Source organism: Callorhinus ursinus, unplaced genomic scaffold (assembly GCF_003265705.2).
Source record: "Callorhinus ursinus isolate GAN/ISIS: 27379988/994484 unplaced genomic scaffold, GSC_fseal_2.0 scaffold5, whole genome shotgun sequence".
Taxonomy (NCBI): Eukaryota; Metazoa; Chordata; class Mammalia; order Carnivora; family Otariidae; genus Callorhinus; species Callorhinus ursinus.
The window spans coordinates 38,509,080-38,532,763 of record NW_027397067.1 but is presented as its reverse complement, the minus strand read 5'-3'; the positions used below and the strand labels follow the sequence as shown (position 1 = coordinate 38,532,763).

Genomic DNA, 23,684 nt, shown 5'->3' with positions numbered 1-23,684 from the left:
ACAGGCCCCTGACAAGCACTGTGCATTGCACGGTTATTTCTCTTTTGGTTTCCTTGCTTATCTACTACTCTGATTCTCCACCTCTGAGTGGTTCCCCTCTGTCTCCTTAATAAAGGAGGATTTTCCCTCCCTTTTAAATAAAGGCATTTTCCTAGGCTTCTGTCAGGTATTTTGTTCTGACCTATACCCTTTCTCACTAAATCCAGGCTTCAAATATCAACTTGCTGTGGTTAACTCCTGAAAACTGTATTGGCAAGGGAACTCTCTGGGTAGCTCCTGGTTCAGGTGCCTTCTTTTTCCTGGCCTAGATTATTGCCCTACCTGACCAGTCTCTCACCTCTCCATGATACCTTTCTCCCTCCTGCCAATTACTACTGATTAGAGCATTCACTACCCCTCTCAAAAACCTTTAATGATTCCTTATTACTAAGTTTTAACTCATTGTATTTTCAACCTCATTTCCTACACTCTTCTCTCTCTACAGGTACCATATATAGGATAGGCCCTATGCCTAAGTCTTACCTTTGCACCAATGAGCCAAGAACATTTAACATTTCTTGCATTTGTTCATGTCTACAATTTACTTCTAGCAAAGCTTCCTCCGTCTTTATTTGCCCAACTCACATTTTAAGTTCCAGCTCCAGAGTCATCTCTTTTTAAAAACCTTAAAGAAGCAAACCGTTCTCTAAATCCACATGCATATTATGACCAGCGGTAACTACTATGTTATGCCCTGAGCTTGTTTTTTTTTCTGCAAGCATTTGTCTTTCCTACTGAACAGAAAGCATTTTATGGGAAGGGACTAAATTTTTACTTTGCATTCTCTCTAGCTCCCGACATAATGTTTATTCAAAATTGGAACTCAGCACTAGTAAGCACCCCAGTATCCCCAGTACCTAGCACATAAAGCACTCATTAAATATATTTAATTGGTGACTGGAAGGGTAGATGAACAAATTAATTTTGGCTCTCAATTATCTTAAGCCTTGGCCAGGCCAGACTTCTTAGACAATTTCATTTCAAATTTCTCTTTCCATTCTGCTTTCCAATTACAAATAATATTTTAACAGCTATTAAAATATTTCCAGCATAATTCTAATCTGCAGTCTATAGGTCACACATTTCAAATACTAAATTATAGTATGTTAAAGCATTTGAATAATTGTTTTGGAAATGTCATGATTTGACTCCAGGTTTGTCAGGTTACTGAATATGACCAGAAAATGACTAATATTAGGTTTAATATAGTCAGGAATACAAACAGGATCAACTAAGGAGTAAAGACAATAGAATATATAGATCTCTTATTTCTTCCCCCCACTTTTAGATTTTAAGATCTAATAAAGACAGCGCCACTGATCAAGTTTGGGGGTAAGAAAATACTATCTTTTAAAAAGCAAAAGAATACAAAAGCATACAGAAGCACTGAAACCAGGGTAATTACCAGGAACTAGCATAGTAGATGTGAGTTCTGGAGTTTCCAAGAAATCCACGTTGCTTCTTTGGAATGTCTTGCTATAATTCGTCTGCAGGTGGCTGTATAAATAATTATAGGTTAAGGTTGTACACTTTTATTACAATCTTTTTAAGTAGAGTGCAACAGAGTTTGAATTCAGTCAAGATGGCAAGGTTTTGGATGATTTGGATTAAGTGTCTGAATATAGACTTCTTTTTATGGTTATTTAGCCTTAAAAGTAATTTAACAATTGTCATCAGAAAAAAATTTCGTATTAAAGACTTTTAAAAACAGAAGAACATTAATTCCCATGGAAAATAGAACAAAAGGAGAAAGACTTTAATTACAGAAAGACGTTTAAAAAGAAGAAAGAATATATTGGCTGTCTGGATGATGAAAAAAATAGGATAGCTAAGGAGAGAGACTATAGATTTTCTCTTCCTAGGGGAAAAAGATCATCTCTCTTAAAGTGTAGGCCTGGAGTACAAAATTGAGTAAGTGGCCTTTAAAGCTCCCTTCTGTGTTTGAAAATCTATTGGTGTCATTATGTATTATAGTTTTAAAATAGTCACAGAAAAAAAACTTACAGGTGAAATATGTATAACTAAATTCCCAGGTATTCTATTACTTGTACAACATGATTTGATACACATTATATACTGCAGAATAGTTACCAAGAGAAGTTGATTTTTTAATCGTTTCCAGTGTCTTTAATTTCCTTTTTTTGCAGTTTAAATACATTTAGAAAAATTAAGCTACAATGGTCTTAACCGTTATATATAGTTTTACTGTAAAGTAAAATACCACAGAATTTATGAAAAATTAGAAAGTAAAATTATTTTCTCATCCTTCCTTTTCTATGTCCTTTGTCCACCCACCCTCCTGACACTTTAGACACCCAGGACCCATATCTAACTCTTAGTTGAAAGCATCAGTAAAATGGTTATACTTAAAGTAGGATCATTACCAAAAGTATTTGTGCTTTAAGAAGAAAGTGGTTTCTAATCCATGAGATAAATTCCTAAAAGGGTGGGATTTAGGAAAACGAACAAATGGGACAGATTTTAAGGTGAGGTAAAAGGAATAGAGCTTTTCCTACAAGTTCTAAAAACATTATGTATATTTCCCTCTCCCTGCCCCCCCCCAAAAAGCCTGTTATTACTCACCTATTCCACACACTGCTGTTCTCCCAAAACTCATAAATTATGTACCGAGATTCATTGGAAAGCTTCTGTATGGAAATACTGAAATGGAAAAGAAAAAGAGTAAGTAGCCACAGGAAATTAAAGACAAGAAGCAAACTAATTTTTCTTTTTTTAAAAAGATTTTGGTTATTTTAGAGTGCGAGCAAGCTCGAGTGGAGGGAGAGAATCTCAAGCACGGTTCACGTTGAGCAAGGAGCCCTACATGGGACTTGATCTCACGACCCTGAGATCATGACCTGAGCTGAAATCAAGAGTTGGATGCTTAATCGACAGCCACACAGGCGCCCGAAGGAGAAAACTAACTTTTCTAATCATCTCTATATGTGGTATGAAACAAACTTACATATTCATATGGGAAACACCTATGGTGCCTGCATGAAAATGAAAGTTTTGTGAAGAATTGATTAGTTCAATAGGTCTGTATTGTTTGACATCATTTTTTAATTTTCTGGTTTGGCATCATGAAAATCATCTCAGTATATTATGGACATCACAAATACAACTTCTGTAAAATTTCATTCATTCAAAAGATTGAGTATCTGTTGTGTTACGGTTCCAAAAAATGTCGAGTGCATGCCACTGCCCCTGCCCTCAAGTGCAGCTCTTTGAATCCTGTCTGCCTCCATAGCTCTTTCCCCAAATTCCTGGCCTTCTCTCTCCTTGGATTGACTGCTGTAAGGCTTCTGGTTTGCCAGTGCCCATGGTTCATTCTCTCTCACACACATACCTCTCAATTTTCTCTCCAACTTGGAGAGTCCACATTCTAGCCATAATTGTAGTTTTTTTCTTTGTGTGCTTTTCCAATTTAGGGCAGATTTGTTCCTTGCAATTCTCTGACCAGCCTGAGAGTGGCAAAAAGGCTATGTGTTTTGGAGGAGTTGGATTGGGGGTGTGCTGAAAAGACATTGGGGTGAAGGCTGGATTTAATCCTGGAGCAATAAAGAACCACGGAAGGATTTAAAACAGGGAGGTATCAGGGTTAGAGGTGGATTTTAAAAGATCCTTCCGATGGTGGTGTGAGGTTTCCCATGGAGAATAGTCAATACAACACAAGAAGAAAAGCTAGAAAGGTAGTGAAATCGCTTAGGTGAGTGATGACAAAGATCCAAATTAAGGTAGAAAGGAGAAGGGGACAGATTTATAAATTTAAGGGAGAATGGGAGACAAATACAAAGATGCCTTTAAAAAATTAATTCCAGGGACTTCCAGGGAAGATGGTGGAGTATGAGGACCCCAAATTCACCTTGTCCCACAGACAGAACTAGATAACAGCCACCTCAGTATAAGTAACTCAGAAAATGACCCATAGACTGGCAGAACAGATTCTCCATAGCTAAATGTAGAGAGGAGACCACATCTAACTGTTGGGAGCTATAGGGACTGTTGGACTGCCGGCAGAGGGGAGGGACACATGGGGGTAGGAGGAGAGAGAAACAGACCTTCACAGTGGGAAGCCTGCAAGAGGAAGATGAATTTGGCTTTGAAAATCAGAAGGGCCAAATTTCGTGAGTTCTTAACACCAGTGGGTCTTAAAACTTAGAATGTAAAAAATCAGCAGGGTTGGCTCTGGGAGAGCCTGGAGGGATTCAGAGAAACTGAATCCCTACCCTTAAAGAGCACAACAAACAGCCCCATGAAGATACAGCATAGAAGCAGCAGTTTGAAAAAATGCCTGGAATATACTTGTTTACTAATTTCAGGGCATGTGCTGGAGGGGCAGGGATCATTGGCAGACTTCTGCAGGAACACAGGAACAGGCAGGTGCCATTTCCCTCCCCTGATCCCCAGTATAAATACACAGCCACCTGTGGGAACCAGAGCAGCATAGACAATCCCTACATGACTTGCTAATACTGTGCATCCTGCCCAGCCCCAGCCACCCTGCATCCCTGCACTTAGGCGGATCTGCCCTCTCCAACTTGGCCTGTCTTGGTTCTGGTGGCTGCAGGTCTTTCCCACAGCAGACCAGGACAAACCTTGCTAACACCATGCAACCAGCCCCTGTTCGGCAGATCTGCCCCCTCCTAGATGCTCTTGGCCGGAGCCCATCCAAAGCAGAGCCATAAGCTTGGCTGTGTACAAGCAGCTCTGAGAGCCCAGCACCACTCCAAGGTGACGCCTGCCCCTGGGAAAGGGGGAGATAACCACATACACACCAGTCCAACTACAGCCCCAGCAGTGGGCTGAGGACAGACGTCTGGTCTGACTGCAAGCCCTGCTCAACAATGAACAAAAACTTCCCAGGAGACAAAACAGTGAAAGTGCCCTGCATTCAGTGCTACTATATTTCTGGCAAACGTCTGGTCTGACTCAACTCAAGCCCAAGGCGGCCCAAAACTGGCTCACTAACAGCACAGGGACCAGACTACTGCTGACAACAGGCTAAAAGAGCCATTGCTGATGACTGGACTAAAGGAAAAAGTGGCTCAGTCAGTCACAATAGCAGGGTGCACAAAACACACACAGGAGACACCCTTGAAGTGCCAGGTTCGGGTGAACAAGGGACACTGCACTGGAGGGCACTACAGGACCTCTTCTTCATAAGGCCACTACATTCAGGAGCAGGAGACAGAGCTGACTTTCCTAATACACAGAAACAGACATGAAGAGACAGAGGAACACATCCCAAATGGAAAAACAGGACAAAATCACAGCAAGAGGCCTAACTGAAATGGAGATAAGTAATATGCCTGATGGAGAATGTAAAATACTGATCATAAAGATACTCACTGGATATGAGAAAAGAGTGGAGGACATCAGTGAGACCCTTAACAGTGAGACAGAAAACAAAAAAATAATTAGAAATGAACTCAATAAATGAAATAAAAATATAGTAGATGGAATAAGGAGACTAGAGGAAGCAGAAAAACAGGTCAGTGACTTGGGAGGACAGTAATGGAAAGCCATCAAGCTGAACAGGAGAAAGAAAAAAATAATACAAAATGAAAATAGACTTAGGGATCTCAACAACACCATCAAGTGTACTAACATTCACATTATAGGGATCCCAGAAGTAGAAGAGAGGGAAAACAGGGCAGAAAATTTATTTGAATAAATAATAACCCTGATTCTAGGGAAGGAAACAGATATCCAGATCCAAAAAGCACAGAAAGACCCTAATGAAATCAACCCAAGAAGGTCCACACCATGACACATAATAATTAAAATGGCAAAAAGTAGTGAGAGAATTTAAAAGCAGCAGGAAAGAAAGAAAACTTATATATAAGGGAAACCACACAAAGCTATGAGCTGATTTTTTAGCAAAAAGATTACAGGCTGGAAAGGAGTGGTGCGATACATTCAAAGTGCTGAAAACAAAAGAATCTGCAGCCAAGAATACTCTATCCAGCAAGGCTATCATTCAGAATAGGGCGCCTGGGTGGCTCAGTTGGTTAAGCGACTGCCTTCGGCTCAGGTCATGATCCTGGAGTCCCGGGATCGAGTCCCGCATCGGGCTCCCCGCTCAGTGGGGAGTCTGCTTCTCCCTCTGACCCTCTTCCCTCTCGTGCTCTCTATCTCTCATTCTCTCTCTCTCAAATAAATAAACAAAATTTAAAAAAAAAAAAGGCTATCATTCAGAATAGAAGGAGAGAGAAAGAGTTTCCCTGATAAAAGCTAAATTCATCACCATTAAGCCAGCCTTACAAGAAATGTTAAAGGGGACTCTCTGAGTGGAAAGCAAAGACCATAAGTAGGAGTAAGAAAAGTAAGAAGCACAAAAGAGTAAAATTAAGTACATATGTAAAAACTGGTCAAGAGACTCACAAAAGGTTGTAAAGCATGGCACCATATACCTAAAATTTGGGGGTAGAGGAGTAAAGAATGAGTTCATACCGAAGCAACCATCAACATAGAGTGCTAGATGCAGAAGATGTTATATGCAAACTGAATAGCCACAAATAAAAAACCAATAATAGATACGCAAAAAATATAAAGAAAGGAATCCAAGTATATCACCAAAGAAAGCCAACTAATCACAACAAAAGAGCAAGAGAAGAGCAAGAAAATCTACAAAAATGACCATAAAACAAGTAACAAAATGTCAGCAAGTTTGTATCTATTAATAATTACTTTGAAAGTAAATGGATTAAATGCTCCAATCAAAGACACAGGGTGACAGAATGGATAAAAAATCCAGACCCATCTACAGGTTGCCTACAAGAGAAGCATTTCAGACCTAAAGACACATGCATATTGAAAGTGAAGAGATGGAAAAACATTTATCATGCAAATGGACATGAAAAGAAAGCTGACGTAGGAATACTTACATCTGGCAAAATAGACTTTAAAATGAAAATTATAAAAAAGACAAGGACACCACATAATCATAAAGGGAATAATCCAACAAGGAGATATAACAATTGTAAACATTTATGTACCCAACATGGGAGCACCCACATACATAAAGCAGTGATTAACAAATGTGAAGTAATCAAGAGTAATACAGTAATAGTAGGGGACTTTAACACCCCACTTACATCAATGAATGGATCATCCAAATAGGAAAAAAATAAGGAAACAGTGGCTTTGAATGACACACTGGACCAGAAGAATCCAAGAGATATATTCAGAACAGTCCATCCTAAAACAGCAGAATACACATTCTTTTCAAGGGCACATGGAACATTCTCCAGAATAGATCACATGTTAGGTCACAAAATTAGCCTCAATGAATTCAAAAAGACTGATTTCATATCATTCATCTTTTTTGAACAGAATGCTATGAAACTAGAAATCAACCATAAGAATAAATCTGGAAAGAGCACAAATACATGGAGATTTAATAACATGCTACTAACAATCAGTGGGTCAACCACAAAATCGAAGAGGAACTTTAAAAGTACATGGAAACAAATGAAAATGAAAATGCAATGGTCCAAGTCTTTTGGATACAGCAAAAATGGTTCTAAGACGGAGGTTTATAGCAATATAGGCCTACCTCAAGAAGAAAAGTCTCCTAAAAGAGCTAGAAAAAGAATAAACAAAACCCCAAACCAGTAGAAGGAAGGAAATATTAAAGATTAAAGTAGAAGTAAACAAAATAGAAACTAAAAAAAAAAAAAATCAATACAACATATCAATGAAACTAGGAGCTGGGTCTTTGAAAAGATCAACAAAATTGATAAACTTTACCCAGAACTCATCAGAGAAAGAGAGAGAAAGAGAGAAAGGGAGAGAGAGAGAGAGAGGACCCAAATAAAATCAGAAATGAAAGAGGAGAAATAACAACCAATACCACAGAAATACAAATAATTAAGAGGGTATTATGAGCAATTATATGCCAACATATTAGACAACTAGGACAAATTGATAAATTCCTAGAAACAGAACTTCCCAAAACTGAAGAAGAAAGAAACAGAAAATTTAAACAGACTGATTACTAGCAATGAAATTGCATCAGTAATCAAAAAACTCCAACAAACAAAAGTCCAGGACCAGATAGCTTCACAGGTGAATTCTATCAAACATTTAAGGAAGAGCGAATACCTGTTCTTCTCAAACTATTCCAAAAATATAGAAGAGGAGGCAAAGCTTCCAAATTCCTTCTATAAAGCCAGTATTACCCTGATACCAAAACCAGATAAAGATACTACAATAAAAGAGAATAAAAGAGAACTACAAGCCAATATCTCTGAAGAACAAAGATACAAAATTCAACAAAATATTAACAAACCGAACCCAACAATATATTAAAAAAAAATCATTCACCACAATCAAGTGGGATTTATTCCTTGGATGCAAGGGTGGTTCAAAATTTCACAAAGCAATCAATGTGAATACACCACATCACTAAGAAAAAGGATAAAAACTTTATATAATCATTTCAATAAATGTAGAAAAAGCATCTGACAAAGGACAGAACCCATTCATGATAAAAACTCTCAACAAAGTAGGTTTAGAGGGAACATACCTCGACATATATGAAAAACTCACAGTGAACATCATGCTCAATAGGGAAAAACTGAGAGCTTTCCCCCTAAGATCAGGAATAAGTCAAGGATGTCCACTTTCACCACTTTTATTCAACATAATAGTACTGAAAGTCCTAATTACAGCAATCAGACAACAAAAAAAGGAATAAAAAGCATCCAAATAGTAAGGAAGGAGTAAGACTTTTACTATTTGCAGATGACATGATACTATATATAGAAAACCCTAAAGACTCCACCGAAAAACTGCTAGAAGTGATAACTGAATTTAGTAAGGTCACCACAGGATAGAAAATCAATAGAGAGAAATCTGTTGCATTTCTATACACTAATAATGAAGTAGCAAAAAGAAAAATTTAGAAACCAATCCCATTTACATCAAAAGTAAAATACATAGGAGTAAACTTAACCAAGGAGGTGAAAGACCTGTACTATGAAAACTATAAAACACTGACGAAAGAAACTGAAGGCGCAAACAAATGGGAAGATGTTCCATGCTCATGGACTGGGAACACCAATATTGTTAAAATGGCCACTACTACCTGAAGCAATCTACAGATTTAATGCAATCCCTGTCAAAAGACCAATAGCATTTTTCACAGAGCTAGAACAAATAATCCTAAATTTATATGCTACCACAAAAGACTCTGAATAGCCAAAGCAATCTTGAAAAAAGCAAAGCTGGAGGCATCACAATCCCAGATTTCAAGTTATACTACAAACCTGTCAGAGTCAAAGCAATATGGTCCTGGCACGAAAATACACACACAGATCAATGGGGCAGCACAGACAACCCAGAAAGAAACCCACCATGAGTATATGGTCAATTAATTAAAGGAGGCAAGAATATGCATTGGGAAAAAGACAATCTTTTCAATAAATGGTACTGGGAAAACTGGACAGCCACACGCAGATTGGACCACTTTCTTACACCATACACAAAAAATAAACTCAAAATGGATTAATGATCTAAATGTGAGACCTCTAACCATAAAAATCCTAGAAGAGAGCACAGGCAATAAGTTCTCTGACATCAGCCTTAGCAACATTTTTCTAGATATGTCTCCTGAGGCAAGGGAAACAAAAGTAAAATTAGGACCAAATCAAAATAAAAAGCTTCTGCAGAGCAAACAATCAACAAAGAGGCAGCCTATGGAATGGGAAAAGATAACTAAAATGACATCTCTGATAAAGGGTTAGTATCCAAAACACTTAAAAAACTTATACAACTCAACACAAAAACCCTACAAATCTAATTAAAAACGGGCGGAAGACATGAACATGAACTTTCTCCAAAGAAGACATCCAGATGGCCAACAGACACATGAAGAGATGCTCAACATCACTAATCCTCAGGGAAATGCTAATCAAAACCACAATGAGATATTACCTCACACCTGTGAGAATGGCTAAAATAAAAAACATAACAAACAAGAGTTGGCGAGGATGTGGAGAAAAAAGGAACCCTTGTGCACTGTTCGTGGGTATGCAAACAGATGCAGCCACTGTGGGAAAGAGTTTGAGGTTCCTCAAAAAATTCCAAATAGAATTACCATATGACCCAGTAATTCCACTACTGGGTATTTACACAAAGAATACAAAAAACACTAATTCAAAATGATATGTGCACCCCTATGTTTATTGCAATATTATTTACACTCACACAATGTAATACTATTCAGCCATAAAAAGAATAGAATCTTGCCATTGCAACAACATGGATGGATTTAGAGAGTATAATGCTAAGCAAATTATTTCAGAGAAAGAAATTCCATGAGTACTGGAATTAAAAGTAAAAAAATACATTCCCTAAGTCCAGCTTGTTCAGTCTAAAGTTTTATATTCAGATTGGAAATCAAAATAAGAGTATAAACTAACAGCAAGGATATTGATTTAAGAGAATAAAGAATGTATCAGTGTAAAAGTCAAGCTAAATGTAGTTTAGGATTTACCTAAGTGTGACCAGCAGGTGGTGGTAACTACACACAGAAATTTTAATACTTTTTTCCTTTAGCTCTTTGCCTGTAAATAAAGTTTTTCATAGTTGTTTATCTAGCTTGCTTAATTAAGGTATGATGTAGCAAATGTTGCTGGCTCAATTTCAGACTTTCAGGGAATAATTTATAAGAGAATCAAAGGAATTGGATGGAAAGTGAAATCAGAGATTTTCTAATTCTAGGAGTTCATGAATGAGTGGGGGTGGGGGGGGTGTTTCCTGGAAATCCCGGAAATGCGCTGCAAATTGATGTGCATATTTTTTTTTTTCTGGAAAGAAAAATCTATAGCTTCCACAATACTCTCAAAGAGTTTGTAATCTCCAAACATAATTTGACAATGTACTGGACAAATTTCAACCCATGACTGTTTTTTTAGGATAAAGTTTAAAATACCCAGCTTAGCATTTTAAGCTCTTCAAGAACCGCCTGCTCTAGCCTGATTCATTTATATTACTTATTACATTAAAAACCAATTTATCTTGCGATCTGGACCTCCCATTTTCCTGGACATCCATAAATCTGTAAGAAATTAAAAAAATTTCAGCATCATTCTCAAGCTTTTAAAGGACTGAAGGAAGCATCAGTGTGATCGGGGCAGTGGTCTGAAGTACAGAGCAGCAGGCCTACCCTTCTCTACAACTTTGTAGCTTTGTCACTCTGGGCCCATTACTTACCTCAGTTTCCTCACCTGTAAAATGGTGATAATAACAGTACAGGGAGGATTAAAGTGTTGCATGTGGAGTGCTTAGCCCAGTTCTTGGCAAATTTTGTGTTTTTAGTCAGCTGTTAGCTCAACAGCCCAGAAGAAAGTGGCACTTCCATGGAATGAGTAGTTACAAAGGCTAAGTCTTAAATGGTGTCAAAGCTGGGGAGCATGACAAAAGTAAAAGGAACTGGAGAGAAAACAAGACCAGAAAAAAAAAAAAAACTGAAGGAAAAAGACGTATCTGTGAAAACAATGTAAAGCAGCAAGCCAATAATAATGATGATAATTGTTATATTATTATACGCACTAAAAGCGATGGTGATAGTTGTTAACACGTATTGCTCTGTTCCAGACCCTGGTCTAAGCACTCTACATGGATTAAGGAATTTAGTCACCTTCACAGTGACTCTGGGAGTGATACAGCAGACACTGTCTGTTGCCCCAACTATTACTCTCATCTCTTTCTTAACAGAACCCTGCCACTGTTGAGTTCACAGTATTATCCAATGTACCAGTCAGCACTGGACTGAGACATCTCACTCTTTTCTGTTGGATACTGGTTTCCTCATCTCCCCTGGAGTCAAGAACGGCCATGTGACTTGAGCTGGGCCAATGAGATACCAAGAAATGTCTGCTGGGAAGCAAGGGCTTCTGGGAAATGCTTGCATCCTGAGGCTCAGACATAAGAGGAGGGCCTGTTGGTATTGCTCCCTTCCCTTTCTTCTTGACTATAGGCCATCTAGTGAAGAGCCAGATGGCAGAACCGAAAGCATTTTGAAAGATTTTGACTCAAAGGGACATGGGTGAAAATGCTAATCAGAAATGTTCTGCAGACTGGGTGCTTTCAGTTAAGAGTGAAACTAATCAATACATAGCAATGACATTTCAGGACATTGCTATTTAAGACCGTACAATACAGATAACGATACGTATGAAATGATGACACTAAGATTAATTATGAAAAAATTCTGTCCACAATATTTCTGTTGAAAAGGCTTAGAGCTTGAATGATTAGCTTTCAATTATCTACAAACTTAGAATTACATAGAACATTTCTGAGCTGTTGCTAATGTGCTTCAGTCTTCCTCCTCGTTGTGTTTAGGCTTCCTGTGACACTTACCACTCAATGGCAGAAGCCAGAATTCTTTGGCTAAGCTGTCCCTGGATGTAGTCACTAAGAGCTTCACCCTGAGCCCTAGGAAACTTTAAATATTCCCAGCAGCTGGAAAAAGGCAGTGAAATAGCTTCCAGGGGGAAAGGATATGGCTCAGGAACAGCTGGGGTTGAAGAGAAGTTACATAAGACTCTCTCCCTCTTGGCTTCCTCCTTTCCCCTCATGCCCTACTTTAACTCATAGAACCTAGCCACTGGAGAAAAGGCACAACAGGAGGAAGGGTCCTGCCCCATTTCTCCACACCAAGCTGCAGCCACCAATTTATTTCACCTGCATAAAAATGCTGATAACTTATTCATGGTCAATATGCCACAGGGTATCATTTGTTCTTAAAGATCTTTCTTTGGCCATGGCAAAGTCTCAGGGTTAAGTCTTTTTTTTTTTTTTTATGTTCAGTTTGGGTCAAGTCTTATAATTCTACATTCATGTTCCCTAGGCCCTTGACATAGAGACATAGAGTTTAGGACACATACGAATTCTAGAATTCATATCTAAGGGTGACTTCCGAAATCATCTTATTCTATTTAACAGCCGTGAAATTTTAGGCTATGAACGAGTAACCCATTTTCCCAACTGGATTCTAAGATCCTTGAAAGCAGAACCTTTTCTCACTTTTTCTGGCATCCAGCATGTTCTAAGAATACACTGTGTATATCACATATATTCAATTGCTACCTCCCCATAGGGATTAATAAGCTGTCATGATTACAAAATAAGCAAAACGAGGGGCACCTGGCTGGCTCAGTCAGTCAAGCGTCCAACTCTTGTTCTCAGCTCAGGTCATGATCTCACGGGTCAGGTCGTGAGACTGAGCCCCACGTAGGGCTCCATGCTCAGCAGAGAGTCTACCTGAAGATTCTCTCCCTCTGCCCCTCCCACTTGCTCTTTCTCTCTCAAAAAATCTTTAAAATAAATAAGCAAAAAGATCTTCAGTGTTTGTGTGTATGTATGTGTGTGTGTGTGTGTGTGTGTGTGAGAAATGGGTCACACGATTTACTTGGCTTTTCCACTAACAACTTATTTTGAAACTCAACTGATGAATACTCTGACAAGGACTCAGTCAGCCTCTAAACCTCTGAGTGTGGTGGTCAAATACCTTCCGGGCAAAAGCCTCTCTAATTCAGTTGCCTGACCTTATAATTGGAACAGGCGGGATCTTGTCCATTCTACCCCTGGTTAACCACAGAAAGTCCAGAAAACTTTAATTCAAGGATGACCAAGTACTGGCAAGAAGGATTAAATGTGGGTTTTGGGGTCAGACACGCTGGGGCAAGATGTTTAACGCATCTGGGCTTATTCCCTCCTTCAGCGGATGTGATACACACTTCAGATGATTGCAGTGAAGATCAAATAAGAAAATGGATACTAACTGCAGAGTCATACATCCTTAATTTCTACTTTGTTTTATGGCAGCATTTCCTAGGTCTAGCTATGGTGAAGCTGAGCCTGACATTAGGGGAGGTGAAGAAACTGCAAAACTGATCATTCTGAGTTTTATTTCATCAGGCAAGCACAAGGCGATAGTGCATGACTAACAACATGAATGGCCCATTCGATTGCTCATCAACTGAGAGAGAAGAAAACTGGATTTGATGAACTGAATTTAGACAGGCAGGCCAGCATAATGGGTGTTTCACATGGTTTCCAGCCATGTGGACTGATTCTCTGATGCTCATTCCATCTGATAAAGTCTACTTTTTGATAATTCTAACAAAAGAAAGAAATCAGTTGAAAAATCAGCAAGCAGTGAATGAAGAGTCCTTAAAAAACAAACCAGTCTTGCAAAGGAAAAGGAGAGACTGAGAGTCTCAACTTATCTCACTGGAAGAGGATTCTCTCCCTCCCTGTACTTCACAGCTGGAGCCCAGGGAGCAATTTTCCGTGGCTGCTGAGAGAGCAGTCCGGTAGCACAGATCTGTCTCCTCAGCTGCTCTCCCCACTGCTGCTTCCATCACCCCATGACCCTGGTTGCAGAGCTTCGGGCCCTTTTCCCGGCACACATTAAAGCACTATCTCTGAACCTTAAGAAATAATCAAACTGTGTGCCCTATTTATAAATGTAAAAAAAGTCTAATCCATTCCTGGAGATCATGATACACCAAACCAGACTTTATCTTCCTTATGTCCCCACTTCTTCGGTTAGTTCTGTGCTCTATTTTCTGCAGTTCCTACTTTGGATGGTGTATACCACACGCACGCACGCACACTCTTTTTGCATTTTCCAATCATTCAATTTCAGTTTCAGATGAGGAGGCTTTTAAAACTACATATGCTCACATTTTGGGAGATCCCTACGTCACTGAACTAAAACGGCTAAAATGGTTTCAATTTGAGCTGTTCTGAGTTTGTTGTGAAGAATAACAACAACAAAGCAAACTCAGCATTCACAAAGGCATGACGGGAAGATTGTGAGCGGTCAGACAGTAACAACACTGAGCAAGTCCCCTGCAACTCTAAAGAGTAGGTCAGAGGTCAGCCAGCCAGATGATGAAGGGATCGTAACCCTGCTCATGTTTTCTGGGCCTCGGGGTGCTGAACACTCAGTTAATCCCCACAGCCATCTTAATGAGGAACTGAGGCTTAGAGCCTGTAAGGATCTTTCCCTAAATCACGAAATGAATACAATCCCATGTTTAACTCCAGAGCCAGACTTCTTAACTGGGGAGCTATTCTGCTGGAGTATAAGTATAATATAATTACTGGGAGTAACACCAAGGCACTCAAAGACATAAAGTATGCATTCCTCCGTGTGTGTGTATGCACACATGTGCTAAAGCAATATTCAAAAGGCATTATGAAATACAGTTTAAACAAATCCCAAGGTAGGGATAGATTTGGCTGTAGTTTTCCAGAAGCAGGTGAGTTTGGGGCTGGGCTTTGAACTTGAGGCAGAACATGGGCTTGGCAGAAACCTACCGGCTGGGCATACATTTCTGGGGAGGAGAGTGCCCAGGTCGAAGGCCCAGGTTATGCTGAAAAGACAATGGGCAGCCGGGCACTGCTGATGCTCAGGTAGAGAGAACCAATGGTAGCAGTGCTGTGTACTTTCGAGTAGGATAAACGTAGGGTCAAAGAAATATCTAGCATTTGGTTAAGACACTCAGAGTTACTGCAGTTCCTGATGAAGGGAACTCTATAATTGTTTCTGTAAAATTATTCTAGTAGCTGTTTATTGGACCACTTGGAGTGGAGAAACTGAAAATGAGGAATAGTTCATAAATTTTAGTAGCCTAAGATAATTGAAGCCTGAGCTGGGGTGGCTATGGGAAGAGTTCTTTATTTATTTTTATGACCAAGGTCTGCAATCAAGACTTCAGAAATCGTGCAATTTCATAATGGCTGAAATGAGTATGAGGCTACAGGGCATGCTACCAAGGGAGCAATCAGAGCTAGATGCACTGGAGTTGGGGCTCATCTATCAGAGATGATTTTAAATCAGTGTGGGCCTGCCTGGATGCAAAAGGGGAGATGCCAGTTGATATGAAACTCCCCTCTTCAAACTGTTCTCACCATTTTATTTCCCTTGGTGTCCCCAGTGATCAAATCCACACAGCGTCAAGGATAAAAGAGAAAATACCCAGTTAAAGTCTGCAAAATGCATCACCCAGAGCACCGGAATGATCGACACAGGAGGATTCTCAACTGTCTGTCTTCCAGACCCCGCCTTCATCTAAGGACCGTGCAGGAGCGCTTACCGCAAACATCCACTCTGGGAGGAAGCGCTCTCCACATAGTGCTTCAGAGCAAGCTGGAACTCTTCCAAGTCCTCTTCTATCACAGACATCTGACGCTGGACAAGCATGATGTGCTGCCGAGGAATAGGCAAGTGTTACAGTCTGGCTGTCACAGAGCCTCGCTTCGGCTGACCCCCTGCAGCCCATCCCTCCCCTCCTCATGAAGCAAACAACTCTCATCTAGAGATATGACCAAAAGGAAGGCCATGACTAATCCAAGTAATATGATCTATACAAGCTGTAATGCAGGCAGGATACCTTTCTTGCCTCTAGTAGCAGGTGCTAAAGACAGTGCCTCTCGATGATATACTTCCCTTTCAAAAGCAGTGGTTCTCAATTAGAAGCACTGAAGCAGTTTCAAAATTGCACTTACATCAGAATCTCTGGAAGTGGGGTCCAAGCACAGTATTCACACAAGCCTGCCCTCCCCCCGCCTTGCCCCGCAAAGTGACCCTAATGGGCAGCCAGGGCTGGGATGACCAGCCTACAGTCATTTTGAAAGAGTGGTCTTACTCTACACCTGGACAGCTCTCTAGCTTCACCTTAAATATTTCATATTAGACATGTGTATCATTACAAACAACCAAATTTCAAAATGTGTGTTCAGTGCTGCATTTCCAAAGGTACATTAACCACTGACCACCTACCACAGGCCCTGCTCAAAATCTCTTGGCATCAGATGGAGCCTGTGTTTAATGGGTCACTGGGGCTGGATGGCAACTGCTTCTTGTAACAAATCCTATTATGGTTATAGCACTTGTAGTTTGAAGACTTCCCTATAGATCTGCCTACGGGCTTCTTATGGCACTTTGCTCTCAAGATTACGCCTTTTCTCCATCAAGAGTTAGGAATGAATGATAGAAGTGCAAAAAAAAAAAGTAAGGATTGGGAGTGAATTATAAAAGTGCAAAACAACAACAATGTAAGGACAATTTAGAATATGAGGAAAATAACTTGCACAATATTACCCAGCTGTGTAGTGGTAGAGCCAGAAGTAAGCCCCTGGTTTGCTGTCTCCTCTTCAATGAGCTTCTCACTTCATGTTAATAGTTACCATTGTTGGAGACCAGTTATATCAGAGCTATCATATTAGACACTTTATATATCCAATAATTGTTCCTACTTTGTTTTTCGACAGGTAAATGCTAGGTGCTGGGTTCTGGGTATACAGTGACGAATCAAGATAGAATCCTTACCTTCATAAGGTTTAGTAAATATATCAACAATGTTGTTTGGTGTTTTTTTAATAAAGATTTTATTTATTTATTTGAGAGAGACAGAGATAGCGACAGAGAGGAGTGGGGAGGAGAGGGAGAAGCAGGCTCCCCGCCAAGCAGGGAGCCCAACGCAGGGCTCCATCCCAGGACCCTGAGCCGAAGGCAGACACTGACTGAGCCACCCAGGCGCCCCAAGAAATCAACAAGGTTTGAAAACTATGTCTATGCTATAATTTTAGGTATTGATACTAGCACATGAAACTGCCTATATGTAAATTGACCACAAGTCTACTAAATTCTTGAAAGAAGTGTATTATCAAATAAGTCTTGATCCCAGTCTCAAAATCCTTTGATTGCATAAGCCTTAAGGTAATATATGGGCCTCCAAACTCACATGAACAGGAAGCAGGCTATCAATATCATATAACCCCTAAAAAGGGCAATACTCTCTGATAAGCTGCTCCCGATGCGGTCATGGAGGAAAATGAACCAAAAGAAACTCTCAAAACAACAATGGAAACAAGAGTTCCTCCCAGAATGGAGATCCAGTGTCTAATCACAGAACTTCCTTCACTGACAAATACCTTCGCAGCATGAATTCACTGTTGCAATGAACCAGTGAATGCTGTATGCTTCCTATCCATGCCTTTCCTGAATTACAGTTTTTATGACATTTCTCCTGGCCCAGTTTTATCATTGTATATTTTATCTGTGTGTTTGTGGGGAGTGGCGAGGGGAGATAACTTATTTTTATTCATAAGTGCGTCAGACTGCAAGGGACTACATCTTGATCTTACAGGGAGGACTGATCATCACCCAGGAATGCCAGGCTTTGAGCTAGAAGCAGTAACTGGAGGAGACTTAGGGTGGTCTCCCTTGTGAAGGGGTCTATGTGTTCTATATATGTGAAAAGAATATTTGATGATCAGAAGGCTCACTGTGGCAGAAACTCCAAACTATTCCCCCCAAATCCATTTCCTCTTCTTTCTAGGTACAGTAGAGTACATAGTCCATCATCCTTTACAGTTAGGTATAACCAACTGATGAGTTTTCACCAATAGAATATGAGAAGTGCTGTGTATTGCTTTTGGGCCAAGACTTTCAAGAGGGATGTGAACCCCCTCCACATTCTCGTCCCCTTTTCTGTTGATAGAATGACCTGCCTTAGGAATAGCAGAGCCACACTTGAGAGGAGCCTGTGTCCCTGAATCATTGTGTGGACTGTTTTACTGGGCAAGGAAGAAACTTTTATTATATTGGAATCATTTTCCATTTGGGTCTATTTGTTTCCACAGCCCAGTCACCTTAGTGAGTTCGGTAATTTTAATTGAGCTTTGTTTTATTTCCCTTTAGGACCAGAGATCAAGAATCAGTAGATATGAGCCTATAACTATCTCCTAAGATTATGTAATGAACAATCAGCCTCCTGGACCACTCTCCCAGGACCTGGTTTTAGTGTCAGTAATGAAGAGTTTAGGTTAATCTCTGCCAAAATAACTGTGGACATGTTCTTTTGGCAGAAATCTACAGAGACTTCTTGATCATGTATTTGTTATTAACAATGACTCAGATGATTTCTCATGGGCTTTCCTAGTGAGATATATAAATATATCTACCTATTCCACTGAAATTCTTTTAGTCTGAAGGCAATTCTTATGTGATCTAAATTGCAAACATGAACAGAATCCTACACTACTCCCTGAAGGCATGCCCTTTGAAATGTGACTTTTTAGCTTCTTCTATCAAAACATAGATCCGATTTCCCTTTCCCTTGGATCTGGGCCAGCCTTATAACTTGGTTTGGTAGAGGAGTCCTAATACCTTCATGACATTTCTGTGTGTCCCTTATGTCAAATACACAACCTGAGATCCTTACTGAAATCTGGTGTGAATGGCCAGCCCAGAGCATTTTTGTTTCTCTGCTTTAGAAGGGGTAGTGAACCCTTTATTATTTACTCAATGGGGATTTTGTTATGATGGAATTATGGTGGAATATTTACAGAACAGTTTTTGCTAGTCACATTAGGTTAGCTGCATCTACCTTTGATTTTTTTGATTTTTTTTTGAGAAATTTCAGCTTTTTACATCTCTGGAGACAAATATTTTAAATGCAACTAATTTGTTTCATGTTTTCTAGCTCTATTTACTACATTTACCATGGTGTTCCAAGCATGTCTTCAGAATAACAGTCTTTCTTGTGTGCTCTTGTTCAATCTTATAATAGCTATTGCAAAGCAAAACTATGTTTTAATAGTTCCTGACATATTTGGTGGCAATAACCCCCAATACACATGATATTGTATGGCAGGATTAATTTACTTTAAAAATATTATCATTCACAGACTTCATGAGGGTAGAAAGACAGAAAAGTATATTAGATTTGTAAACTCCTATTGTATAAGCTATTCTGGTATAAACAACAACAATGTGCTCAAGAAAAGTTACAGCTTTTGAAGAATACTGGAATGGGATCAAACCTTGTTTAAAATTATACTGACTCCAAAAAGAACCCTTTTGAATATAGGAAATATCTAGGAAATCATCATCTTTTTCTAATAGTTGTTTGTTAAGAAGTGCCATGCAAGGCATTCAATGGCACCAAGCAGAAAGGATTTGGTTGGGTAAATACACCTGGCTAGATCCAGGATGTGTGGTCTGGATGTGGTCTGGATGGATTCCCTTCAAAAACTATATTGACCTTTCAATGATTCATACTCCCTGCCTAGTACTTGACAGCTAGAAGACAATAAATTACCCCCACATCTTCCATGAGTCATAAAGTCACAATCTGGGATCTTAGATCTGGGTTTATCTCTGATGTACGTTTCCTATTCTATTATAACAAGAGTAAAATTATGAATTCTGAAGGTTGCGATCTTTATAACATGCTTGTTACAAATCATTTGGAACATTTTGATCTTCCTACACAGCCCCTTAGTGTTGTTTTAGTGCAACATTTGAAAAATTCAATGTTATAAGAGATATGTAAATATTTTTTCAAACTCCTATTTATTCTTTTTGACTTCACCTTAAATACTATGTCATTCTTGAAGCATTCCCTGGCCTCCTAAATTAGGTTGTGTTCCCTTGCTGTGCAAATCTATACTTTCCTATAATAATCCTCATCACAGTGTACTGTAGATCACCGTTGAATCACTGCAGGTCCTTCTGGTCCGTCTTGTAGCGCCTGTAATATTCACCCCTTTATCTAGGCCCTCCCCCAGGGTCTGACACATAGCTGGTGATCGGGTTATTCATGGCACAAACAAGCAAATGCTGCTTTTGCTTTTAGCCAGTGACCATTCTTAAAAGCTCTTTCATAAATGTTATTTATGCAAGCTTCATTCCAGGAAAGGATTTGAGGTGGTCCTGCTGACTCCAGAGCCCTGCATCATCTTCTTTCATCTACCTCCATCATCTCGTTCTCTTTCCTTTCCCCTTTAAGAGCAAAGAGCACACTTAGCTTCACTTTTACTAGCTATGAGGCCTTGAACCAGTTACTGCATCTTTTCATCTTAAGTCACCAAATGAAATTGGAACAGTGGTACTTATATCACAGAGTTTGGGGGAAGATTAAATGGAATAGTGTATGTAAAAATCTTGCCCAGGATACTCAATAGATGTTACTTCTCATACTCTGCTCACTGAGGGAAAAAAAAAAAGGACCTAAAAAAAAAAAAGAAATCATATCCTAGACTCATCATTATGTAATGATTCACGTTCCAGAAAACTCGATATGGCAGCTAGTAGGGTTTGGGACTTTGGCTGTGTGCTTAAATAAGCCTGCCAGATACTACTGTTCTGCTCTAAGGGTAGGAAATCTCATGAAAATAAGTCATCTGTCAGCTCACAACCTCACTGGCAAAGAACAACTCCACTTTAATGTCCAGAGATGCACCAAACACTGGAGTGGGACTACTACACAGTGTGGGGTGCAGGTCTAGCGTAGAACTGCTGGTGTCTGGCTAGGGTATTGAAATCCTTCCACACCTTAATTTTCCACCTGCAAAGTGGGGTTAGTGATGGCACAACTTCAGATGGCTATGATGAGGATGGAGTGAATTACAGATGTGTTTGTTTGACACAATACTCAGCACATAGCAAAGGCTCAGTAAAGACTAGCTTTTAAAAAATAAAATCTATCATAACCATATATTCTTTGCTTTCTAGTATGGAATTTATTTTTCAAGGTTCTCATGTATTCACTAATGGAAAAGGAAAATCACCTCTCTAGTCAAAGAAGACTAAAACTGGTTTTGGACACCAAGAGAAATCACTGAACCCAGAGGAGCATGCGATGCTGGGTGCTGGCTGTGAACAGTGGAGATCTGTTTTAGTCATTCCGAATAGGGAAGGTTTTATAAGAATCGATGGTGAGGCGTAAGGCCACTAATGATAAAGTACAACTTCTAATGACAAGTAGCCTATTGGTATCTTTGAGAAAAACAAACTTATTCAAATCATTACTATACTATATGTGTATTCCCAAAGACCGTTATTATTTTACCTTTACATGTGGTTGAAAATAGTTAAGGAATATCCTTCCCTGCTTTTCAATAATATTGACTACTGAAGCACCTTGCATTACTGAATTAGTAATGCTGTGTGGGTTGATAAATATTTTAAAATTGACATTGGCCTCTCTCCTGTCAGGGACCAGAGAAGGGAACAGTCTGCCACCCTCCATCAACAGTCCTTAGATGATTTTTTTCTCCCACTTAGTGACAGAGAAGAAATAGTCTCACGTTAGGAAATTATGTAATAGACAATGGTCTCTCTCAACATTAGAAATGTTATGTTCAGTTTTCTTGACTGAAGTGTAGTTTTCCCTACATGCAAATCTAATTGGTGCTAGAGATGCAAGATCGCAAGGTCACCATCCTGTGCCTAAGGGACTGCTAGCAATAGTACTCCTAGTATGTGCACTCAATGACAGCCTTCTCTCCTTCTCAAAAATGATTTTGCTTCCCACCAAAACCTATTCCTTTAGAATTCTGGGTGCCTGACGAATTAATACAGACCACATCCCATCTTTGGAGGAACAGAGCACTGAGCATGTAGTGAAATATAGGTTACCTTTGGGCAAAGTGGCCATATCCATAGGATTCTAATCGTAACACCATTATTAAGCTTTTCTCAGAACCCTGTACAGCTTCCCCTTTGAAGACTCTCTGTGCTTTGAGTCTGGACAGATGAGCAGGAGCCAAAAGAAAGGTGAGCCTTGCCTTCTATCACATGGGCAGTGCCTGTGGCGTAAGTGCCTGGCACAGAGATGAAAGGTTTTCCTATCTTTGTTTCAGGTAAATGTGATGGATCCTAGATGATCTATACAATATACATTTAAGGTATTAAGAAAAAAGTGATTTTCTGTGGGTTGCCAAGATTTTAAAATCCAAATTTCCACTAAATGTAAATGCAAAGATCCACTTTCCCCCAACAGAATGTGTTACAAATACTTGCCTCAAAGTAAAATACCAAATCATGATATGTGTTTTCAATTAGTTAACCTATTCATAAATTTATTTTTATTGTGTTTTTAGTGCCTATTAGCATCACTTTGTCCATTCTCTCTCAGTCTCTATAAGTTGCCCCCACTCTGGATGGACATCTTTTCCCTAGGAACATAAATGTTCCTTTTTCTCTAAACGTCAATTTTTTTTTTCTGGAAAAAAAAAATGACTTCTGAGCACTTACAATGCGCCTGGCCCTAGGATAAAAGCTGGAGATACAATACTGAATAGCATCAAGTTTCAGCTCAGGTGTAGCACTCAGGCTCGTAGGGTTGACAAAATGTTGTTCTTGATATAATTTGAATGTTGCCCTTCTCTGTCAGTCACATTCATTCAATTATTCAATAACTCATTGGTTTACATATGCATAAAATTCTCATTTTGCACATATCATATGCTAAGTACTTACATAAAAACCCTGTAAATTTAGGTTTCCACAAATCACAACTTCAGTACTACTTAGCCATGCAAAATAAAATATGCCTTTGTACTAATTTTTCAAATTTTCACTGAGATAGTAACTAATGTTGAAGAAATTAAATGATGTTTTCAAAGTATATTATTTCTGATATTTTGACCTAGAAAAAAGTACTTACAGATTTAGTATTCCCTTCAATAACTTCTTCTTCCCGTGGTTCAAGTTTGAGATCCTTCAGGTGGAGAAAGAAATCGGGAAGGAAGGGACCAGAAATGAGATAAAGAAAACACAATATACTTGAATGTTAAGTCTTTTATGGCTAATGTACCAAAAGAAC

The 23,684-nt window shown here is 39.3% G+C and overlaps 1 protein-coding gene across 1 annotated transcript in view; it reads right to left on the bottom strand.

The window, feature by feature from the left end:
- Positions 1-23,684, bottom strand: part of NECAB1 (N-terminal EF-hand calcium binding protein 1) — a 190,620-nt gene that overhangs the window by 4,836 nt on the left and 162,100 nt on the right. Inside the window, exons 9-12 of the mRNA XM_025871486.2 lie at positions 23,526-23,579; positions 16,164-16,276; positions 2,623-2,700; positions 1,445-1,536 (exon numbers count right to left, since the gene is read on the bottom strand). Coding sequence (XP_025727271.1) covers positions 1,445-1,536; positions 2,623-2,700; positions 16,164-16,276; positions 23,526-23,579 — 337 coding nt within the window. The remainder of the gene's footprint in view (positions 1-1,444; positions 1,537-2,622; positions 2,701-16,163; positions 16,277-23,525; positions 23,580-23,684) is intronic.